The 24,785-nt window shown below is 39.2% G+C and overlaps 1 protein-coding gene across 2 annotated transcripts in view; it reads left to right on the top strand.

Annotated features, from left to right (window-relative positions):
- cadm1b (cell adhesion molecule 1b) overlaps positions 1 to 16,210 on the top strand; it is a 165,474-nt gene extending 149,264 nt beyond the window's left edge. For both annotated transcript variants that reach the window (XM_042486747.1, XM_042486746.1), the window contains 3 exons: positions 4,390 to 4,440; positions 14,829 to 14,957; positions 15,109 to 16,210. In XM_042486747.1, coding sequence (XP_042342681.1) covers positions 4,390 to 4,440; positions 14,829 to 14,957; positions 15,109 to 15,227 — 299 coding nt within the window. In that variant the 3' untranslated portion in view covers positions 15,228 to 16,210. The remainder of the gene's footprint in view (positions 1 to 4,389; positions 4,441 to 14,828; positions 14,958 to 15,108) is intronic.
- The last annotated feature ends 8,575 nt before the right edge of the window (positions 16,211 to 24,785 follow it).

The raw sequence follows: 24,785 nt of genomic DNA, 5'->3' as shown, positions 1-24,785 counted from the left end.
GTGACATAGGTTTCTTGTGACTCTCACAACTCTGCCGCCCCATGGTTATTCATCATTGTGCTCTGCCAGGCAGATGATGACATCTGCTTGTTCCCAATGGGCCCATAATGATAACTCCCAAACAAAAGGACAGCATATGCCGGCAAATAGCTCACTCAAGGCAGACTTATTCAAGCTATCATGACTAAATTCTTAATTGTTGTGTAAAGATTCCTTTGAACCGGAAATTTGCCATGCTTCTGCTCAGATTGTCTGTTTTAATTGAATGTTATGTTATTCTCTACCACAGATCTATAAAGTTATAGTGTAATATTATAATAGTTCTACGCCTGCAGGCATTTAAGAGCTCATAATGATGTCTACTTGTGTTAAATTCATGTATCCTTTGTTTCATGCTGCACATCTAACACACATGCATGAATGAATGAAAAGAAACTGGAGTCAAATATTTTCTGGTCCAGAATAAGAATCATCTCTACCTGCAGTATATTTGCTATCAGTGTTTGTGCCTTTGGCTATGACATCTTCAATTAGCAACTTCCTATCCACATATTTTACCAATTTCCATTAAACACCGTTTCTCTAGTGTACACACGTTGGAAGCTCGATGACTCCAGCTTGCTATAATGAGACACAGGAGATTGGTAAAAGGTGCTCATAACCGCGTATAATTATGTCTGCGACTCCCACTCCTCTTTTCTGGAGGATTTAATGCCAAACAAAATCATGTTGTGGTCCATGTGAGGGTTTGTTGCCCCAGACTAATCATGCTTGCTACAGTGGTTTAATTAGTGTGTTTTTGCAGCGTAGATTGGTCTTAGCATTAGCAACTATTTTTGTTTAACTCTCAGCAGCAACATGACTTCAAACTGTCCAGCACTGTTATCCAGCCCACTAACTTCACAATTTCCTAACAAAATTACCATTTTCTTCTCTTATCTGGTATTTTTTCACTGTTTTGTTTTGTAATTTATGAGCTCTTGCTCCTGTTAAAGCCATCACACACCTGTCAAAAAACAACCCTTTTGTCTAACCAACTGCATGCAACAAATAGCTTCACTTTAATGAGCTGTTTTTGTTCTTGATAAATATTTGCTTGCGAGCATTATTGATAGAACCAAGCTGGATTGTCCATCAATTCTCTTTCATTCCCTGCTGCCACCCTCTACCGCTGCTAGTCCTTCGAGCTCTTCCTATTTCAAAAAGACTAATGACCTTTCACTGTGTGACAGCCCGGACAGGTGTGAGGCTGATGTAAATCCACATCAAATCAAGTCCTATTGTGGAGCGTGTATTGTATGTGGCCGGTCGAAAAAAGGGCTGAGAAAGAGGATTGTCATGCTGTTCTCCACGTGGGTGTGTCTGCAGCAGGCTGTGAATTGTGCCCCCCGGCTGGTGTGTGCTCGTGTGGGAGAGCGCTGACCGGAGAGAGGCCTGTCTCTCTCAGAGGTGACCTGGTGCTAGAGCTCACACATACTGTCTGTTGGCAGGAGAACAATGCTGCTTTTACCACTACGGTGTAGCCCACAGTTGACTTTTCGACCTATGAATCTGCCATGGACAAGAGGTCAAAAACTCACACGCCACTGGAAATTGGGGTTTTATCTGGGTTTTGACATGACATGTGCAGCCAGGACTCGTGGGTCTCCCTGTTCTTATGAAAGGCTGTTGCGAAACTGTCCTTGTGAATTCATGCTGATTTGCCAAATGTGCAAGAAAGTGAGGAACAACTTGCAACACATCAACTTGTAGATTAATTTTTCATGATATAAATTCGGCAGATAAGCTACAGAACACTCTCTTGCAGACATTTCCCCTCTTGTTTTTTGTAGAAAACACCTCTAAAAACCTGATGAGAAAGTAACTTTTAAGCAAAAAGAAAACAAATGGACAAAAGAAAAACAAAATCTCCTCCCTGCTGTCGTGTTGGCAGGCAAGTTTAAGCAGGCATAGATAAACAATTTCTCCTACATTGTTTCACTTTATGGTTAAATTTTCTCATATCAAATTCCTCACTGATACAAATGCACCCTGAAAATATGGCCCCTCCAAAATACACTCATATTTCAGCCCTCATAATGCTGAGCCTAGAGTCATCCAGGCTGGAAATTGCCCATGGAGAATTCTTGTTCGCCTGGATATTATATGTGCCACATCCTATCCCGGCCTTTGTGAAGACCCTCTTCCCTGAATGGCCAATTTCCCTCTTCCAGACACTGACATTTCAGCTATCAGACTGCCTTCGGTCACAGGGAAAGAAATCTAGCCCATCCCCCTCTTCAAATACTGTCAGAGGAGAGAATCTGTGCCTGATACCCCGATACCCCCCTACCACCATCAACACCACCTCCGCCATACACTCCATCCCCAGCGGCAACATTATGCTGTCCTTGATGTTTTATCATTAGTTTGGGAGTGTGTGGTCCCCCACTGCTGTCTTTTGATGGAGTGCAGTCAGTAAAGGCATGAAGACAGCCAGCCAATTTCCCCTGCTGTGACTCTCCCACAGCAAGGGGTCGTACTATCTTTCCCCTGCACCACAGCCAGGCATATATTCCCCTGATGAGGAAGCTTTCAGCCCTCCTTAGTACTGTAGCATACCTGGATTGCCCTCTATTTTGTCTTTCTGATTATTTTGTTTGGGGGTTAGTGACAGGCCTAATCAGTACAGTGTGGGGTGGATGATGCTGCTCAGGGCTCCGTTGTGCTGCAGCGGGAGACCACCAAAGTGGTTTAATTTGCAGTTTGACTTAATTATTGCGAGAGACTAGAAAAGAGCAATACCTTTCCATGATTGCCAGGCATTATTATTCATAGTTAATTAGGAAAAATAGCAAAAAAAGAAAAAAGAAAATAAATGCAACAGCTTACTATAATAAAATAAAATAAAACCGCAGCACTGGGAAATAGTGTTTTCTTGTGTTTTTAGCCACACTAGTGGGTTCAACTTGATCCACACTGAAATATCTTAACTGTTGGATGGAAAGCCATAACATTTCAGACAGATATTCATGGTTCCCAGAGGATATAGGCTTATGACTTCAGTGATGCACTTGGTTTCCGTCTAGCACCAGCTAGAGGCTAACATTTTTTGGTTTCAATGAAATATCTAAACAACTATTGGATGGATTGGCACAGAGGTTTGTGCAGATACTCATGGTTTCCAGAGGATCAATCCTAACCCTCTGGTGATACACTCACTTTTTGTTCTAGCACCACGTAGAGGTCGACATTTATGTTTTTCAGTGAAATATCTCAACTAGTATTGGATGGACTGGCACAAATTTTTTGACCGACATTTGTGGTTCCCAGAGTATACATTCTGATGACTCTGGTGATCCCCTTATTTCCCATAGCATCACCATGAGTTTGTCTTTTCTGATATTAAATTAGAGATCTTGTCAATGACTTTAAATATTGCCATGAAATTTGGCTCACACATTCATGTCAGCCTCAGTATGAATTGTTATAACTTGGTGACTTCTTAGTTTGTGACAAAATTAAGTAAGAATTTTAATTTATCCAACATTATGGTTTATGACCAAATACCTGCAAAATTAGTTACATTCCAACCTGGTCTCCCTTCTGATTCGTCAAATACCAACTCTTGGTCAGTGGCCCTTAGCGTCTGATACTGATGCACTGAGGCACCCTTTTAGCAGACACACCAGGTGGTAGCATTTTTTGACACAACAGGTAAGTGCCTAAGCCTAGAAAGAGTGAGTTTTTTAAAAAATCTTAGCCACCTACTTTTGTGGCCTTAACCTGAAAAAGCAAAAATTGAGTTTTTACCTAGGTTGTACATTTATTTTGACAAAAGACTGTATACATTTAACAAGTAGAAACTATACATTTCCCACGAAAATGGAAGTTTATTTTGAAAACGCACAATGCCAATAACAAGCATACATTAACACGCCATCCCTGGTTGTCCAAAAATAATGTTGAAGGAGTGACAGAGCATCACAGTTTGACATGTAGGGCCACTGTCCAAGTTGTCAGTATTTGACGAGTTGGGAGCGAATATGTGTTGGACTACCCCACCAGCCTCGGCTGTGCTTTGTTTAGCGCTAATTAGCAAATGTTAGCATGCCTACAGAGTACTAAGCTAACATGCTGACGATGCTAAACAATACAACTGTTAAACATCAGCATGTTAGCATTGCCAATGTGAAGATGTTAGCATGCTGACGTTAGCATTCAGCTCAAAGTGCCACTGTGCTCGCATGAGCTCTGTCTCTTAACTCACCACTGAAACTAAAACGTGCGCATGATATGATTTTTTTTATAGCACAGCTTCTCATCTTCAATGACTTTTGTCTATTTCTTTACTCTTGTCTTCCTTTGTTTCTTATACATGTTCTTTATTTTTTTACTCTTTTCATCTAGATGCTCCCACTACTATCCCCACACCCACCACCAACCCAGTCAACACGCAAGGTACTGTATGCCCCCACTACTGTCCCTCTCAGCAATCATGTCTGTGTGTGTGAGTGTGTGTTGGAGCTTGCATGCACTTGTGATCAAGCGACTGGGGTAGAGAAAGAACGAGGGCATGTACCTAAGGTTAAGAGAGACTGTGGATGGCCAGTTTTAATCAGATAGTGCTGCTGATAGGTGACATTGAGGACAGGCAGCGCGGGGCTGTCAGAGACACCTGTCATAGCCTTTTCCAGTCACATGTTTGATCTGAGAAAACGAGGAGACTCTGCTTTGCTGTTCTGCTATCTTATCAGCATCTGCAGCTATATCTCAACTGGCCCATCCATCATATTATAATGCCCTTTACATCTCCCCTACAAATGCCAGTCACACCTCGTCTTTGCGAGGCCAAAAAACATCAATAACTATTTTCTCACAGACTTACAACATGAATGAAAGGCAGTTCATTCAAAGCGTTTATAGCAGGGCAACCTTTTGGCATCTTCTATACACACTATTTCATACTTTGATTAAGCTCAATTGCAAAAGTGTATTTTAATATTAACCATTTAGAAAATAAAAAAGAGCTATTATTTCAAAAGCACCACTAAGGCTAGACAGATGGCGAGGCAACCTTGGGAGCTGACATTTGGATATGCCAGAATGTGACATTTCAATACAAAAAAACTATCCTTAAAGAATAGATCAGTTTATCAATAGCTGCTTTAGAGATACGGCAATTTTGGCCCTTTTGTCATGACCAATCTGCATCTTAAATGTGTGGAGTGGCAATAAACACATAATAAGTTTGAAACTCAGTGGGAGACTGCATCAAAAGCTCCACTATTCTAATGTGGCAGCTTTCAGATATCATTCATTTACACATCTATTTGATGAAGTAATTGGCTTTTCAACAATTTGTTTGTGCATTATGTGTTTATCAGAAAATAGGGTCAACAGTCACATAAATGGCACTGTCTGTAGTCACATTTGCTCTTCTCCATTGCATGTTTTAAATTACTCCCTCGTGTTTGAAATCCCTACTTCAAACCTGCTTTTTCTCGCTCTTTCTCAAATGAAGTTATCAGCAGTGTGCCAGTGATCATGCTGCATGGATACAGCCTCATTTCAGCTCTCTGGCTCTCTCTGGGTGTGGCTCAATCAAACAGGAAGTTGCTTCGCCAAAGTGTGCATTACTCTGCATTTTTTCCCGCCTAAGCTTTTCTCTTCTAAGTTACACTGATGCAGCCGTCTCCGTGTTTTCTGCTGTAACATTCCAGTAATTTCCGAAAGACAGGCTTGAAAGAGGATTTACGGTGATTTATGCAGTACATGCTGGGAGGATGTAATTGAGCTTTCTTGCAGTTCACTACTCTTCTAAATACCCTGTCACAGGGGCAATGGTAAGCTGGCTTGCGATAGATTGCTTTGCACTACCTTAATCAGCATAACAGCACAGTATAGCGTTTCCTCCAATAAGGAAGTATACAGCACAATTTCTTATTCATTCATTATAAGCAGAGTGTGAACTAGCATGGCCACCTCCACCACCAGCTGCTGTTTTTTGGTGTAATCACAGTGCCACTGGGCTACTTCTGTATCCTGATTTCAAAAGGAGCAATCAGTACTTGTGTGGATGCATACATTTCAGCTATTGCCACATATAGATTGAAAAGTTCTCGATTTTATTTCAAATCAAAGCTAAAAATCGCCCCCACATTACAGAAACAGGAAAATCAGGAATGATCTTGCAATATAGTTACACCGTATCTTCATATCCGCACTAAATCTGGTTCTAGTTTTAAATATTCATGTAATCCATGTATCTGTTCTTGCTCGAAGCACCTTCATTTTTTCTTTAATGTCATATGTGGTAATTTGAACCATTTTTTGACATTATTGATGGTTGCGTTGCATTGGGATCAGTTGCTTGTTTATCTGTTTCAATTTTTGTTTTTGTTTTTGTTCTGACCTTTTTTCCATTATTTTATTTACAGGTGACATTTTTCTTTTTTTATAAATTAGATTTTTATTGATTTTGAATGGGTTGGTTCATATCAAATGAGACAAAATGGCTATATGTACAAGAGAGTGCACAAGAAAAGTCAAATGAAGATAAATATATAATAAATAGATAAATAACATTAAAAATAAATAGGCAGAGGAAGACAGAGCTATAGTCATATTTAAGGGTTTTCAGACAGTAATATAATTAAAAAAATAACTCATCTGATTCACAGAGGCCGCCAAAACGACTGTCAACAGACTCTTATTTCACTGAAAACACAACAATGTTCATGATGCTAAGCATCTCGTCTGTGCATAACTTGAAGACCGAGCTAAGCTAGACAAAAGCTGTCACTTCCAGCTGTTGTGGAAGTATTTTTGTTGGCGGAGCCAAAAAAAATCATTAATTAAACAAACAAATCGTAATCTGCTGTGATGTGGCCTCGGGCCTACGACCAAATCACAGCCATGATGATATACGGCTCAACATTCCCACTCATGTGATTTTGCTTAAATAAGCCATGAGTGCCTCATATGAAAATAGACAAAACGTGCATACAAAAGGACAACAAGGTCCTAGAAAGAGGAACATCTGTATTTATGACAGAATTGAAATTCATACCTTCAGGACTTCTAAATACTAAATACCCTAGTATATGCTAATACCGTAATACGACCCAAGTTTTTTTTTTTTTAATGTCAAAATTTAACTGCATTTTTACTGCCACTTCTCTGGCAGAAGCTAATTGGGATCCAGTTTTGAATTCTTTGTTTTGGGTTTTTTTTTTTTACATCTGGATGACTGATTGTAGTTTAAGATGTTATTTTTGTGCTGTACTTTGATAGCTCCCTCTAGATCTGAGTTTTTTTACAGTGTAGTTAGAAAAGTTGTAAACTTACTGAATGCATACACGAAGCTTTCAAGTTGCTGTCATTCATTAATTCACATAAGCAGCAGGTACCATGCGGGCACACTATGTTTCTTTCTGTAGTATAAACGAAAACATGAAAGGTGGTTTCTGAATATTGTTTGCCCACTGCGTCCCTGTTTTCTGGTTTATAATAGATGTACAAATTTGAAGTTAATTTCCAAAATTCGATGCTTTCACTTGCTGTATTTTCTCCTCTCTGTTAAGTTGTTTTTTATTCTCTCTTGTTGTTTCCTTGCAAACCAAAGCACTAGTTCAAGGCCTAAATGCGGTTTTGTGCAGTGGGGGACGTTAAAGCACAGAAACTCACACTTGTTTGTTTTCAATGCTGTTTCATGTTCAGAGAGATTCACAAGAGTTCACATTGTCAGGTCTTTTCAGTGTCTTAAAAGATGGAGAGAGCGTGTTTGTGTGTCTGTGTGGGGGGGGGGGGGGGGGGCCTCATGGGGAGAGATAAGTCACTCTTTCAGAGGAACATTTCTTTCCTGCGTTTGAAAGTTTTCAGACCTTGTTTCTCTCCATGTGTTTTTATTGCATATTTACACTAAAACAGAAAGCTTTTAGTTGCCAGATATGCGTGACCTTCTTTCTTACTAAACCTACTAAACCTAAACCTAATACTTGATTCAAACATACTGCGCCAACATGGACGTATGCAGCTATTTCTGAGGAACAAAAATTATTATGAATGAAGCAGAATCTTCAAGATGGACAGTTGATGGTTCCAGTATCACATAAAAAAAAAAGTACTCCACAAGTTCTTTGTCAGTGGCTGTATTTCTTTTGGGGGGAAGAGGGTAGAATTTACCCAGAATCCCCAGCTCTGAAGGAATAAAGAGAGTCTGTGGCGATAATGCTCCAGCTCGTCAGATGCTCAGAGATGATCCAAGGCAGGGACATGATATCCCGGCTAAGCCTTCAGTAACCCCCCTCTCCCCCTGCTTTTGAGAGCAGCCAGAGGAAAGACACGGAACAAGGAATTATGTTGTAGACTTGATTAAAAAGACCCTATGTTTCTGACGATGTGCAGTCCAGGGTAAATTGTTGTTTAGCATGCTACAGGAGGACCTCTGCTGAATAATCTAAAAGCAAAAACATCACAGAGGCTTTGGGGTGTGATGAATTAAAGGGTTTCTAAGGTCAACAGCCTTCCGCTTTATGCATAGTACAAGTTGTAAATTAACTGCCAATAAGAGCTTTGCAAGCAAACATTACACCACACACGAACCTGAGTCTGGCCTCTATACTGCACCCTTAAGACCTGATAATACTACTAACCATAATATAGTTTTCATTGCTTGCTTTGCTGAGCCGTCAGGGATTTGTAGCCGTGCATGACTTTTCACATGAGGCGCACAGAACACATACATGACGTCAGGGTTATTCCCTTCTCTTTGTTCCGACAAACACATGGATTTTTTTTTCCCCAAGCGAGATAACCATGTGATTTTGCACCAGATGGTATTCTAGGAATCCATTTCTGGCAGGTTTTCATACATGTTTTGCTGTTTCCTCCCTCAGCACTGGTACATGTGAGGGTGTTGGCAGGTTTCCATCCCTGTTTAGTCTTGGGATTCAAGCTTCAACTCCACGCACGCTATTGACTTCACCAAAGACTGTTATGAGTGGATTTAGTATTCAACATAATTGGCCATTAAACATTTACCAGCGTTGTTTTAACTCTCACATGTATCATTTCACGTTGAAGTATTTCATTGGAAAAATTAAAGAATCATTTAGAAATGCTAATTACCCCCCCCCCCCTCCCTTCACATTTGTTTACTCGGATTCCCAGTTGAAATTTTGTTTTTTTCCTGACCTGAGGTTTTTCCTTTCTTTCCTTTAAACAGTTATTAAAGAAAGAAAATATTGTAATGGTCCATTTTAATTGGTCTCCTGGGAGTAGGTTAGTAATGCCAGCCCACCCTGAAGTTAAAAGAGTGTTTCATTGCAGTAATATTGTTTTTTTTCATGGAGCAGTAGTAAATGATTATGAGAGCTCCACTTAGCACATTAGGGTTTGGAGATTGAATGTTATGTGCCAATGAATGCACACTGTGTCCTCATTTGCGGCTGATAAGGTGTACTTTTGTGGTGCGTCGCTGCGAGCAGCTTTGGGAAGGGAGCAGTGATTTCCATTATTTTGCCAACCTTTTCCCTCACCTTGATCTACATTGCTGGGAAAACACGTTGAAGGATGAAGTATGAACCAGGAGATGGGTGCGAGCAGCTTTTGTGCGCAGAAGTTTGCCAATCTCAAAAGACACAATAAACTGCCACTGAGGAGTTCAAGTTCGCTGTCACAATTTCCATTCATTTGCTATTTTATTAGTTGAACGCTGACCTTCACTTGTATTCCAGCACCTCTGTTAAATGTCACCGCTGTATTTGTACATCTTCAAATCACTATTTGGGCTATTACAAAGGGCTCAGGAAATCTATTTAGCGAGCAAGCAGTGGCATTGGAATTCAACTGCGGGCAATATTGTGCTCTGTTGATGGTCTGCTGCAACAGCAATACAAAAAATGATTTGGTGGAGATTGCCCATGTATGCTCATCTCATTACGTTCATTTCCTTTTTTCCAACAGCAACGAATACAAAAGCCGTGGATGTTGGCGGTTCAATGCTGCAAAATGGGTATTGACGGTGCTCAAGTTGATTCTGCAGCAATGCCCGATTGTCCTGTCACTGTCCAGGAAAAGGTTACTGCGGGAGTCTATTCAGTGCAAGTGACGGCTCTGCTCTTTTAATGCAAGAGTCATTGTTTCAATTATATCAATGTAATTACATCTATAAATTGTAATGTGTTTGTGTGGAGGCCGTTTGTGTGTGTGTGTGTGTGTGTGTGTGTGTGTGTGTGGCATGCAGAAATCTATTAGAAGAAAAAATAAAGATGGGAAAATGATATTCCATGTTATCAGCCTGGTGACAAGCCTACAGCTCTGACAGATAGTATGGCAGGATGCTCTGTTGCTGACCAGAGCGGCAATTAGTCATTCCAGTACAGAGATGGAAAGGTGCGACTGTAAAACATGCGGTACTGGGAGTTCAGCGGAGCAGATTTCAGCGGAGCAGATTTCACCGTCGCGCAGACACGGGCATCAGTTGCAAATCCTCTTTATTCCCCCATAAATCCCCACAGCTGTGCACATCCTGTCAGGACGCCGGTGTGGGCATGTCAGCACTACCCCCGTCAAGCTGCAAGCAGAGCTGTGCCGGCAGTACGGACACCAGCCACATTACAGACATAATCAAATTCTACTTATTTCAAGTGTGAGGCCACAAAGGCTGCTGTAATAACGCTGTCTGTCATTTGGAGGTTGTTTCGTTTTCTCTCTTCTAAGCACTATGTAGCATTACCAGTGCATCTATATTGAACATATACGGCCTGAGGGAATCAAAGCCTTGGTCCTGGGTGTGTTTGAGCACTGAATGACAAACTTATCTAAACGAGATGAGGGAGGAACCAAAGTAATGACACTTCTGTTCAATCTGTTTTTTTTGAGGTCAGAGATCTGGGTCAGATACAGATCAGCGGTTCTGGAGTCCCTAACCTCCCTTTTCACTTTGTTACCCAAATGCAGTTAGTGGAGACACCTGCTACAAAAATGGCACACCAGAAAAAAAAACAGCCCATGGAGGTGTTGCTTTAGCTGAACATCATTGTTGTTGTGATCATATTGGCTGTTATAATTATTTTGTCCACCTTATGAGCAATAAAATATCTCACAGCAACATAAAAAGGATAGTCCAGCACTTTATGATCTGTGCAGTTCAGGAACTCACAGGTGACAGATTTAGGGGTGGCTGTAGATCACTAAAGTGGGTCACTCAATGATCGTAGGGTTGGGAGTCGATCACCCACTCCTAGTGTTTGGTTTTTTTTTTACAGATCTGAATGAGTCAGATATTCTACTGTGCTTTAAATACAAGCTAGAATGCAGAGTCAGATGATTTTTTTTGTTTTTAATGGTCAAAATTTCCTTACAGAGTAGAGGCTGAAATATCCAGACTTTTAGTCCTTAAAGGGACATTTTGCCGATTTTCAATCAGCTTTGTACCATAACAATGTGGGCAGTAAGTGAAAATGAACTGTGCTAAATTTCACCCCATCTTCATCATCTTAATGGCTCAGGTGCTGTTGCTTGAACTATAGACTGTACTTCTGCATTTTCATTTTTCCAATACGGCGTACACAAAGAATACAGAAGTGAATTGAGAGAGAGATCCCACTCTCCTTTTTAACTGTAAAATTGTGCAGTCCATATTTCAGTGCACTGTTTGGCTATAATGCAAGAGTTTGTGAATAGGAAGTGGGCACCATACCTTTTTACTCTATTATAAATATTGGAGCTAAAAATACTGAGATTAAACATTTAAACAAGGCAGCACTGATCAAACATATACCAAGATAATGTTCCTGAATTGCCTATTTCTCACCTAAAATGTCTTCAGAGACATGTTTTAGTTTACCATTTAACTGTAATTTGAAATTGCTTGTTAAGAAAAGACTTTATTAATCCCAACCCAGGGCAGTCCACACATTACAGTGGCTCAAGACCCAGAAGCAAAAAAAAAAAAAGATTGCATTCTCAAAAGGATGAAAATATTACAAAAATGAAAATAAGATAAAAATAATATTTAATCTATATAAACTACTTCACCTTTAACTTATATAGGTACTGTATGTTCATGAATGATGGCTGCACAGGATAACTTAAAATACACACAGTGTGTTGTACATTTAATATAAATATATAGAAATATATTATTGCACCATAGGAAATTTCAAAGTCATGTTACACAGTATAAATATGAAGAATGATTAGGATACATACATAAATGTGCGAGTATGTATGATTATCAATAAATAAATTAATAGGATACAAAATATATATAACTTGAGGTGAAAATAGTACAAAACAGTCCAACTCACAATGTATCAACCACCAGTGGAAGTGCTTTTCAGTCTGTTGCAGTGCAGTGCATTCTGGTAGTTTTCTACCTCTTGAGCAGAAGCCACAGCCCTTTTTCTCTATCTTCTCTAGTCATGTAGCAACAGTTTCAGAAGTATCTGCAGCTTTCTATTGCATACACAGTCCAGTTTAGTAAAGAGACCATCTTTCGAGCAATGAAATAGTTCTTTAATATTGGTTAAGGTCCAAAAACACTGGATTTTACAATTCCAGTTTTTTTAAAAAAAAAAGTTAATTACATTTTTTGTCAGTCCCTGCCTGCCTTATAAATACCTCCATCTTCCGAACTACATATACCCAGCGTGCAATGCTGGCTCTCTGTTAAAAATGTGTGAATGTGACATATCTCTAATGACATTTACAGACCACTCCAGAGCCACAGAATATATTATACAACTGTTTTCACAGTTGAGTAGTACACCTCAAGACTAGTGACCTTTATGTATAAAATCAGCTCACAATATGCTTAAGACCTCTGTATTGCATTGCATTATGTAACATTTCTCATAATATCCTTATGTTGTAATGCAGGCTGCTGCAGCAGCACCACAAAATGCAATGAAAATGAGCACGGGGTAATATTTATATTGAATCTGAGATCATGTTTCTGTGGCCCTGCCTTGTAATAAATACAGAACTGACAAACAGAAAACCAGTGTTCAGTAGTGTACTTAATGCAGGCAACATGATATGCAACCAACCATAACAGTTGATACTGTGGGTGTTATGGGATTTTTTAGTTTGACATTTTTGTGATAGAGTCTCGGCGCTTACCCTGGGCGAATTTTTCTACCTGTTAAATAAAACTCTCCCTCGGTGTGCAGAGGCGGCCGAGACCCTGCATGTTTCCTTGCGGATGTGTCAAACGGAAGACAGCGGGGAGCAAGGTGAGGGCAGGAAGGTGTAGGGAGGTGTGGGAGGGGGGGGAGACAGGACTGCACACAGGCCATTTAGTGGTGAATGTTCATTAGCATGGAGCATGGGCCGTTCCCCCTCCGTGGGGGAATGAGCTGTGCTATCTGACATCGGCGATACAGTAAACAAACGGCGCCTTGCACATCCCTGCTTCACATAGACCGTCGCACAGCAACGGCTCGCTCCGTGACGAGTCCATTTTAAGTGGGCGCTCAACTGAAACAAAACTTTTCTCATTAATTAGTTTCAACGCACTCACACTTCCAAGATGTCCTCACACTGAACTGAATGCAACTTGAATACGGTTTGGGTTTTCGTTTGGTTGAGATGTGAATGTGTCACTTGTCTCAGACCCCTCAACCCGACTTATTACGCTCTCACAGTGTTGAGAAATTCTGCACCCTCCGCTCGTCTTTTATCAGAATCATTCAAGTTCAGAGCATGACTAGTGAGATTGATGGAAAATTGAGCTGCTCTCTCATGCAGCAAAGAACAGTGCAGCCATTCCCTCGCCTGCCACTCCTCCATCAGTCCAAATGTGCACAGATATAGACTATTGATAAATGCCTCTGAACTATTCTGAGACTGGAAATTTAAAGGCTTCAAATTTTGCCTTGTTCTACTGTGGTGCACGGATAAATCTGGCTAAATGCTAGACAGTGATACTCTCTGACACCTGAGGCAGCCACGTATTTCTCTGCATGGGGACACTGAGCGCCAATTTATCTCCAGACTTGTGTCTATTTCTGATGATTGAGCTCTATAACTTCCAGAAATGGCCTCTTAAATCACAATGTATTTTACAGTGTGTGAACTCTCGCTGAAATTGCAGACTGTGTCTACTGTTTCATGGTGAAATAACTGTCTTAAAACATTTTTCAACATTGCTCACTCAAGGGGCTAGAGCAGCCATTTCAGCTATATGAAGAACAGAGAACGCTGGTGTAACGAGGCTGCTTCAAGCCTCTAACATCACAAATGTATGGTTTATAACTTAGGGAGACATCAGAGTATTTTTTAACAGGCTCAAATAAAAGATAGTTTTATTTTATTGAATGAGTAGTCCAATATTTTGGCAAACATGCTTTCACTTTTTTGCTTTGACTTAGATGAGCAGATCAATACCACTTAAATGGCACCTGTGCATGAACTAAAGCCCTATCGGCATGGCAATAGTATTACCAGGGGCCCTCATTTGATTTAGAAATTCGCCCCCATGTCTGCATTTTGCATTCAGACAGGATAAGCAAAGTCTGCCTTTTACTTAAATGTATCTCCCTGATATGCACACAGTCATTTCTAACTCCACTCTACACAATACAGAAACACTACACAGCACCACTAGCAGATATGTACAGCATAACCTGGCATTTTTTTCTCAGCAGCCTTTTCAAGTGTTTCCTCTCTGGTTAAAGGTCATGCTAAAATGAGAGAAAACAAACCAATTTAGTTTATTTTGGCAGCATGATGATTTAATGGCCGCCGCTTCCAGTATGGTCTGTACGAAGGTATTACTGACTGGCTAAGACAGCTTACTGATCATGTAATTATTTACGGTTATTGTCCTGTTTTCTTAGACTCCAGAGCCGGCGAGGGGGCACCGCAGAAAATTGACCATGCTGTCATCGGAGGAGTGGTTGCCGTGGTGATGTTTGCCATCCTCTGCGCGCTCATTGTTCTTGGTCGATACTTTGCCAGACACAAAGGTAAAGCATCGGCAGTGCAATCATACTTGATCATGAACACATCTTACAGTTCAAGTGTTTTTTTGTTGTTCTTTTGAGTGGAGTGCAATACGATTGAAGTGGACATGAGGTGTGGGGGCTAATTTGTCTGCACTCCTCTGCACTTTTCCAGGAACTTACTTCACACATGAAGCCAAAGGGGCGGACGACGCAGCTGATGCAGACACGGCCATCATCAATGCGGAGGGTGGACACAACAACACAGACGAGAAGAAGGAGTACTATATCTAAACTGGACAGGCCAGGAGAGACGGGTGGGGATGCTGCTGGTGGTGGTGGTGGTGGTGGTGCTTTAGGAGCATAATGTCTAACTCTGATTGGTTATGAGAAGGCTTGAGGGCGGGGAGGGTGAGATTTAAAGAGGAAGCGAAGAAAGTGGAAAGTTGGGACTGGCGTGGCCAAGTGGTAAGAAGAGGCGTTTGCTAAGTCTCCTATCCGACCCCTCCTGGACTGCTGGGGCCTATTCTGTACAGTTCAATTATTTTACAGACAATTTTGTGCCTTGTTCTATTTCTTTTCTTTATTTTGTTGTTTTTTCCCCCTTCACGTGCTTGCTGGATTGGATTTTTTTTTTTTTTTTCAATGTACTCCACTTGATCCTTTGGCTTTCGGAGATCAAATGGGCCTGGTGTTTGTCTATGTGTGCTGCAGCTAGCTTTTAGCTCACGTACCCAGATCCGAGGAGCCAGCTCATACCAATTTCTTTTTTCTTTTCATTTTCTGAATCATCTCCAGAGTTCAGTAACTGGAACACAATGTCAACACATTTCTCCCTGCTGGGTCAAAGTCCAATGGTCCCTGCAAATTCATCACAGATTGGTTTTGACATATCGCAGCGCAAATTTCACTCATCCCCCCCCGTCACCCCTTTGAGGTCAGGTTCACTGTGTTAAATACTAATGTAACACTTGTGAGTAATCATGCTCATCATAGAATGTATTTGTTCCTGAAAGTGAAGTAGGAGTTCTGCTAAGTATCATTTCACACCAAGCCGCAGAGTACAGCTGGTCCCTCGCTGGTTTCAAGAAAACGTCCAATGGTTAGTAGATGTGAGGTCAGTTTAGTATTTGTTTAGAGTACTGTGGAGTTCAGTCTATGACATCCTGACAGCTGTAATGTGCCATGATATAGAGTTAAAGTTTCTATAGAGAATCACTTATTGTTTTTTGGAACTCTGTATCAGGTTTGTTTCTGCTGATTAGGAGGACGGCAGTAAATCAACAATAGCAGATAACCTTTTACTGTCATCTGCTTTCTTTTGCTTTTGCTCTTCTGTTGTAGTTAGCTGAAAGACTAGTTCTTAAAAAATCTTAAAGGAATAGATTGACAGGAAATACACTTGTTTCTTTCTTTCCTCAGTGAGGAGAATATCTATATCGCTCTCAAGTCCAAGAAAGAAAGAAAGCAAGAACTGTCTTTAGGACAATGTCCAACTACTCCTTAAAAAACACCTCCAGAATCTAGAATGATTTTTAGGGCTGGGTATGGTAAAAAGAATTGCAGTATAACCATCTCAGAAAATATCACGATTTCGTGGTGTCATGGTATTACGGCATATACTATTAATTACAGCCTTTAAAGCAGTAAAAACTGAAGATTTTGCTTTTGGCTGGACAAAAAATTTTGTTACTGAAATTAAAACATTATATAATGGAGGAACTTGTATGAAGTCTCCCTTTTAAAAATAACTAAAAATGAATGTGAGATTCTCCATTTAATTGAATTTTTTCCAGTAGTCTTAATAAGCAAATGTACACGGTATGATAACCATCAATTTTTTTTATCACGATATACACTTAAACTGGTACATCGCTAACACTGCATTTAAAAAAAAAATTATACCAGTACCAATACTAGTACCATTAAAGTGACACCAATATCAATAAAGTACTTAATTTGATACCCATAATGTAAATGGAGTGGTGTGTAGTATAGCCACATTTCTGAACCTTTTTTGCAGCAAATCGGTTGACACTTAAGTGTACTGCAGAAGTGTGAGCTCTGCACCAGGGGGGAGTTTTGAGACTCTGCCATGTCACATACCCACACAGTGACAGGGCTAACTGTTAGCATCACATCCCAGATGTTACTATTCTGCTATTAACAGATTTAACGACAAAGTTAAGTTGTTCACTGCTTGTTTGTGCTGCTGGATGTTAGCTGCTCCCGTTGTGTTGGCTTGTCCTAACGGGGCAGACAATGAGCTGACCATTCACTGAGGAGAGCAGCTCTGGAGACAATAGAACGATATTTTGGGACAGCTTAACCGCTCAGTGTTGGACGTTGACTGCTGCAGCTCATACTAACTGGCAAACTGACCATATGCTGGGAAGAGAGGACCCTTCAGCAACAAAAAGTTTGCTGATTTGACAGGGATTTGGGACAGCAAGGGATCAGACCCACGGCGCAGTAAAGGGTTGAATACCAGTATCGTTTAACTGGAGAATTTTTGATATTACATGGTACTGGGCCAGTCAATATCCTGGGATCTAGAACCAATACCCAGCCCTTATCATTTTAGTTGCTGTTTTGTCTGGAATATTTTTCTTTTTATCCTTTTGATGGATGGACCAAAAACATGGCGGAAAATGTCGCTCTGATAAGTACAGAGCCAAAACAGTTGGCAAATATGATGTATGGTTTTAGGCTCAGTCTTTAAAGTATATACCTAAAAGAGCAACTATTCCTGCTGCATTGACATTAAATATGATTAAAATGTATTATCTGTTATTGGTACAGCGTGCTGTGTGTACTTTAACTTACTTTTACTTAAAGATGAAATTCTTCACATTTTCATACCACCCACTCAGTCGACCCTGGACCAAATGTAATCTTGCAAGTTTGCGTATATACAGTGAATATTACTTGTATACAGCAAAGGCTAGAAGTCCACTGTGCAGAGTGCTTCTCTCTAAATGACAGATTTTTTAAAATCTGATCATATGGTACATTGACCATTTAACTGGAAAAAATTCCTGGACATATTTTTTTCTCAAGGTTTTACAATTTTGCTTGATTGTACTGTGTTGAAAGGAAGAAAGATTGTTGCACCGTACCGTTGCAAGTAGAAAAAAAAAAATCATTGCTTATTTCCTGGCTTAGAAATCCTTGCTACACACACACACAACTGTCATTTAGAGCACACACACACACACACATATATATATATATATATATATATATATATATTTTTTTTTTTTTTTTTGCCCTTGCCCATTCTCGAGTATAAAGACATTCAATCACTACAAACATGAATCAGTTATATTTCCTTGCTGTCTGTAAAGACATTTTACCTTTGGGCTGTCTTTGATAACTTGTAAGGGCTCTCGGCCTTACAAGTTATCAAAGATTTGCGTCGCGCTTTAGACTTGGTTTGGGGAAAGATCATTTTCTTACTGTCATCCTGCAGGCTCAAACCTTCACACAGGAGCCGTCTACTGTTACAAATTTATTTATTTTTTTCCCCCACCTACACAAATCAGAAGATCCTACGCTCGCAGACAGAGACGCAGCATGCACACCGTGCATCCTTCATGCCTCTGAGTCTATCACAGCTAGCAGAGTAAAAACCTGTTTGGTAATTAGTGAGTGATTTCATTGTATTGCCTGAATAAGACAAAAAAACATCTGTAAATGTATTATGAAAAAGGATAACCACTGCCTTAAACCCACTTCTTGATACTTATCATTATATAGGAAAAGACTGAAGGACTTATTTTAGTGCCTTCTTTGATTTTGAGGCATATGGTTAGTATCTTACAGTATCCTCATGTACACTCTTACAGTATATCTTGTATATTTCTGTCCTTTCTAACTCACAGGGACCGATACTCATCAAGGTTGTCTGTATTCACGCACCATAGACATGCATCACGATCGAAGCATCAAAAAAAGCTGGAATGCGTGTTTTTAAAAAAGAGTATCTCTTTGTTTATCAGTGTGGTGTGGCAGCTTCCACTGACTAGAATGTCGTATGGATGTAGTATTTATTGTCTTAATTAGTGATTGCAAAACAATTTCAATTTGGTCATAATTATTTTCTCTGCTTCATTTAATTTGTTATTTATTTGGATATCTTCAAGGACAAGGCTGGTTGGTATCAGAGAGGAAGGCAGTGTTATAATAAGCTACAATAAAAGTATGGATTTTAGAATTTTTGTTGTCATGGAAACATACATTTTTGTTTGAGGTCTGATATTTATCTTATATGATTTTAAAGTGACTGCTGCTTTTAATCGGAGGACGTAAAAAAGATTGTCGGAAGCATCATTCTAATCCAATTATTTTGTTTTAAATACTTGATATTTAGTATGTTTGTTTTCACTCTCTCAGGTTCATGAGTGTTAATAGTTGTGTTTTTTGCATCTCAGGTAGAATGCAAATTAAAAAGGCCCCAAGTATATACTGTAGTACCACGGCTATTCAAACAGTGAAAGAAAAAACCACAAGGTGTACATGTTTCTTCTCATTTGTACATGTTTATGTGTTCTTAATATGGTGCACTGTTACAGTAAACGTTGAATATTATTTTGCATAGACCTAGTTCACAAAGAAAGAAAACTAGATTTGTTAAGCAGACAAAAATTATGTACAGTCAGTGTCAACAAAATCACCGTGATGTTCATGAAACATTTTCTTCTTTCACCACTGTAACACTTTGCTCATACAGTATCGGTTATTTAGTAATTATAGGATGTGACCACAGACAGTCAATCAAGCATCTGTTTGCATTCAGTCAATTTTTCATAGATGACAAGATGGTGTATTTACTGTGACATGAAGTTTTATGAATGATCTGTAACATGTCTTGGGTATTTGGATGAAACTCATGTTTAAAACCTGGGGAGGGAGGGGGAGGGTGGGGATTGGTTGTTTCATTACCCCCAAAAATGGTTGTTTTAGTTGTTAAATCTTAACTTTCTCTCTGTACCCAGGTGACATTTTTTCTTTTGTGTAGTGTAGAGGATGTTTCTCATATGACCATGCATATTTTGTATTGGTTCACACCAACATTTTTACAAAAGGAAAAAAAAAATCAGAAGAGTACTTGTCTTAATAAAAAGATATCAATGTTTAAAGTTCTGCGCTGTCGTGACTTGATCAAAAAACGTGCTTTCGCTTTGTAGTCCCGTCCTGCTCTGAGACACAGGCGGCAGAATTTATTAGCTCATATTTGTTGTCACAATCCACTTCGCCCTGTTTTAACATGCGGAATACATTAGCTGGATTGAACCTGTTCACTTCATCCTCAGCTGCTGATACTTGTCAAACTCCAAAAGAAAAATGATCTCAAGGGGAGGCAAAAATACTGTACCGACGTGAGTTCGATGTGCAGCAGCAGCAGAAGCAGCAGCAATCTGAGCTCCCATCAGTGACTGACACATGCACTGTGCTAGAGATAGAGGCGAGACACGTTTTAAATGACACAATGACTGACACCTACAAGCTCGGGGGCCCCTGTTAAGATTTCCGGCTGAACACGTGGATGTTAGTGATATGACAAATTGATAGGTATTTCATGGAACAAGACCTAGTTCATAACCATAAGCAATTCTGTCGCCATAATTCCGTCAGTGCCACCATTTCCCGTTACTTAAAGTGATCCATTCCAGGTAAAGGTCAATAACATAATTCAAAGATTAATGGTAATAATTTATCTTCAGAAACCGGCCACTTTTCTCCCTTACTCATACAATCATCGGAATATAATGCTTCCCTCAAGGAACATTAACTACCTGCCTAATGCATTTCTGAAACATGAAAATTTCTCCACATTTATTACTTATAATTATTATTATTATTATTATTAATTTTTTTTCCAGGGTTAAACTCGTGAAAACTCTGAATTAAAATCAGCTACAAGGCATTGGCTGTTCGGCTGCCCTCCATGCATCATGAAAGCCTGAACGTAGAGGGATGATGTTTCAGTTAGATAATACTAATCCCATTTAAATGTTCAATTTTAATTTGGAATGACATGTTTAAGTGTAATTAGCACAATGGGGAAATTGAGAGTGAACGAATGTCTGAGCATGGCTTGTTTAGTCTGCTAATTGATTGATTAAGATTGATGGCATGTAGCACTTGGCTTGGCTGAGGTATAATTAAATGATGTGGGAATAAATAGTGGGTGAACAAAGGCAAATGCAACAAGCTCTGTCTGCACACTCTATGTTGGCTCCTGTTTAGCACCAACACTAAAGGACTTGCATAATTGTTATTTATTTATTTATTGGCTAATTCAGTAGTTAACAAGAGGACAAATCCCTCTAGCGTGTCGCTTTTCAAAGTACATTTTTATTTTCTAACAGAGAACATCTCACAGCTTTTTGTACAGAAGATTTACCCTGTTTTAAATATAAGATTAAACAAAAGCCTCTACCTGACACTCAAAATGCCTGATGGCAGCTTACAGAGCAATTGTTTATACAGTATTTGTCTCAATTTTCACTTCAAGGTGAAATTTGCAAAAGTCTGAACACAGAGCATTTGCACTTCTAATTTTGGCCTCCTGGCACACAAAATGAAAACATCTTTATCAAATTAGGTCACAACATTGTACATATCTACCACTGAGTTTCAGTTGTTGATGCATAAAATGGTCATCATTACAGCAAATACTGCTGTCAAACTTTTTTTTTTTGGATGAACCTGCACAGCCCTCTCTAATTTGATCTCTCAAATTTATACGCACATTATTGATAACACAAAATTGGCTAGCATTGAGATATATATATATATATGCTGAGATCAGTCTGATAAAGTTTTGCTTTTGCACTGTAAGCTGATTATTTCAAGTGATAATCCTGCTTAGACTTTTTTTTTTTAATTTCTATTTTTCAAATTATATAATTGTAGAATCATACAACACAATTATTTCAAGTAAGTTTCAAAGTACTTTTCTAAGTACCCCCTTGGCAGCTGTAGAAATATCTGTTATCTGTCATTGACTGCAGTTCCATGGACATGAATAACCTTTTTATGAGGCTTATTCTGGTTATGATCATATTCAGGCTATGGTGCATGAGCACAGTTCGGGCTATTCGCATTCTGCATATACACCAGAGTTCTTCAACTAGCATATTCTGGTTACTGATAAACAGAATATGTGGTTTACATGCTCAAACATGAAACACAACTAAGAAATACTCAATACTATAACAAAACAATCACAAATTAGTTATTCATGTCTATATAAACACACTGATTATGTCCACAGCTATCAAAAATCATCAGCATGTTATAGCCACGGACCTTTCCCCTACAGAATGCCGGGACAGCCCAATACAGATAATTTTTAAAAGACCCCCTAACTTCAGAAACATGCTGACAAGGGTGCACTGTCCATCTATACTCAACATACCCCACCTACGTTTCCGAATCCTGTGGAACCGCTACAAATGTTGTGACTGTCAACAGTGTGTTTACACTTTTAAAACCAAAAGAATCTACACCCACACACAGGGAAGGTGTACGACGTTTAAGGTATCATCTCAAATAAAACTAACAATGCAATATACATGCTCAAATTCCTTTGTGGAATTGCAGGCAAAGCTTGCAGACCCCTCAAAAACAAGTTTCTCAGAACACAGAAGCACCATTAGAAACCATGACCAAAAGAGCCCGTTTGGGCCAGACACTTCAACTGTCAGTTATGTTGGAATCAAACAAGGCAAATCTCCAAAGGGGGGGGGGTTCCTTAAATAACCCTCTCTTGAAAATTGGATTTTTCTGTACTTGTCCTGGATAAACACTGTGTCACCCAAAGGCCTCAATGAGGAAATGAACACTCCCCTATTTTCATAGTACTCTACCCACTCTACTTTAATTAGTTACTTGTTATGTCATCTGTGATTTACTTGTCATCTGTATGGTCTTTTTACTGTTGGTCCCTGGTTGTAAATATTATTTTATTATTGCATTGGACAAATAGAGGCACCTCTTTAGTATTTTCCCTTACTTAATGATGACCTACAAGCCCGACAGTGGTTCAGGACACCACCTTCCACTTTCACTCAATACATTTTTATAAATGTCATGGGTTTTTTTTTGTTGTTTTTTTCCTGGGGATGTTTATGGAGTAATACTTTACACAAGGGTTTCCAAACTTTTTTAAAATGAGGGTTTCCAAACTTTTTAAAATGGGGACCAAATTAGATCATGTTAAAGTACCTTGGGGCCAGCTTTTTTTCCCACATCATATGGGTCATTGAAAAATAAATCCAATTTAAACAAGACAGATGCGACTGTCATTAAAAATGTTTTCAACTTACCACTACTCCTGAAAGCAGCGTTTCTCCCTGTTCCTGCTTTTGTTTGCTTTGACATTGTCTGCTACATAGCAGGAAATGTCTACTTTTAGGTAACCATTCATTTGCTTGTTTACCATCTATCTACGGAAACACAATAGATCCACTTCAAGCTATGTGATGCATGTCTCAGAACTGTATGAGGTACATAAAAAAAAGAAAATACAATATGAACTTGATTAAACAATATTGTGTGGAGGGCCACAAATATGATTCATTTTGAAAGACACAATTGGCCCTCGGGCCGAACTTTATTGGATTAAGGGCTTTATAGTTTCAACCATTGTACACTAGTTTGACTACATACATAACCAACGTGTAATGACTAAATGATCATTTTAGCTCTGCAGTGTGTAAGCTATTTATTGGTTTATTTCACAAGCTGGAGATTCACTCTTTGGGGTAAATACCTCAAGAGGTAGCTGAAAAGCTCTGATATAGATAAAAAACTTTAGAAAACGTCACAAAATGAATGCTCTTAAACTGTAAATACATATATGCAGTCTAGTATAGGATATAACTTGTAAATTTTACATTGAGAGAAATGAGTATTTCTCTTATTTTCACCTTAAATATTTCAATTACTGTCAATCACACAACTAAAATACAGTAAGCTACAGTCATACTATAATGCAGCATGGAAGGCATATAACATTAGAGCAAATCAAAATTTACTCCAGTTTGACAGTAAATTAATCGCAAAAGTTTTGACAGTAGTTGTAAGACAAGAAACTGCATCAAAAGAAACACACACTTAATTTTGTGCTAACATACGGTGAATGCCAGCAGTGGACTAACTTAGATCTTTTATAAAAGTAAAAGTAGCAATGTACAGTGTACAGTGTATGTACAGCACAGTCTAAAAATACTGGGGCTGCACGATAATATCAGCACATTGTCAGTATGTGACAGGCCGACAAGATGACGCGATAATTAAATTATTGATTTACCTGATAAATGTTTACATTTTTAAAAGCATCAAATTTCATATATGAATCTGCCGCCAGTGGGCCATCACAATAAGATTAAGGAGTGACATGACGTCCTCTGCAATTATGTGAAAAAACGTATGTACGTATTCATCTTTATCGGCATTGCCATCAGCCAAAATGAGTCCTTGTGTCATTTTCAAGGGGGACTCAAGGAACATGTCCCCCTCAGTATTTAGAACATGTGCATTTGTCTCCCCCAATAAAGATGCAAGAGAAGCAGATAACTATCTTTTGGATCATATCAAAGACATTTACACCATAAATGATGCAGAAAGACACAAATTGGAGAATTTGACAAAACGCATTAAATAAAGTGTGTGATGCTCAAAATTTCCTGACAGAAGACCCCCAACCCCTAGTTTCATATGTGTCCCCCGAATTTTGACACAAAATCTATGCCACCGTATACAAGGACTGCATTTTGTGAAACTGAACCTCAGCAGTTGTTAATTATTGCAAAAGGTGTTAAGTATTTTAAAAAAAAAAAA

The sequence above is a fragment of the Plectropomus leopardus genome, chromosome 5 (genome assembly GCF_008729295.1).
Source record: "Plectropomus leopardus isolate mb chromosome 5, YSFRI_Pleo_2.0, whole genome shotgun sequence".
Taxonomy (NCBI): Eukaryota; Metazoa; Chordata; class Actinopteri; order Perciformes; family Serranidae; genus Plectropomus; species Plectropomus leopardus.
Note: the sequence above shows the minus strand (reverse complement) of the source record. Positions and strands in the feature narration are given on the sequence as shown.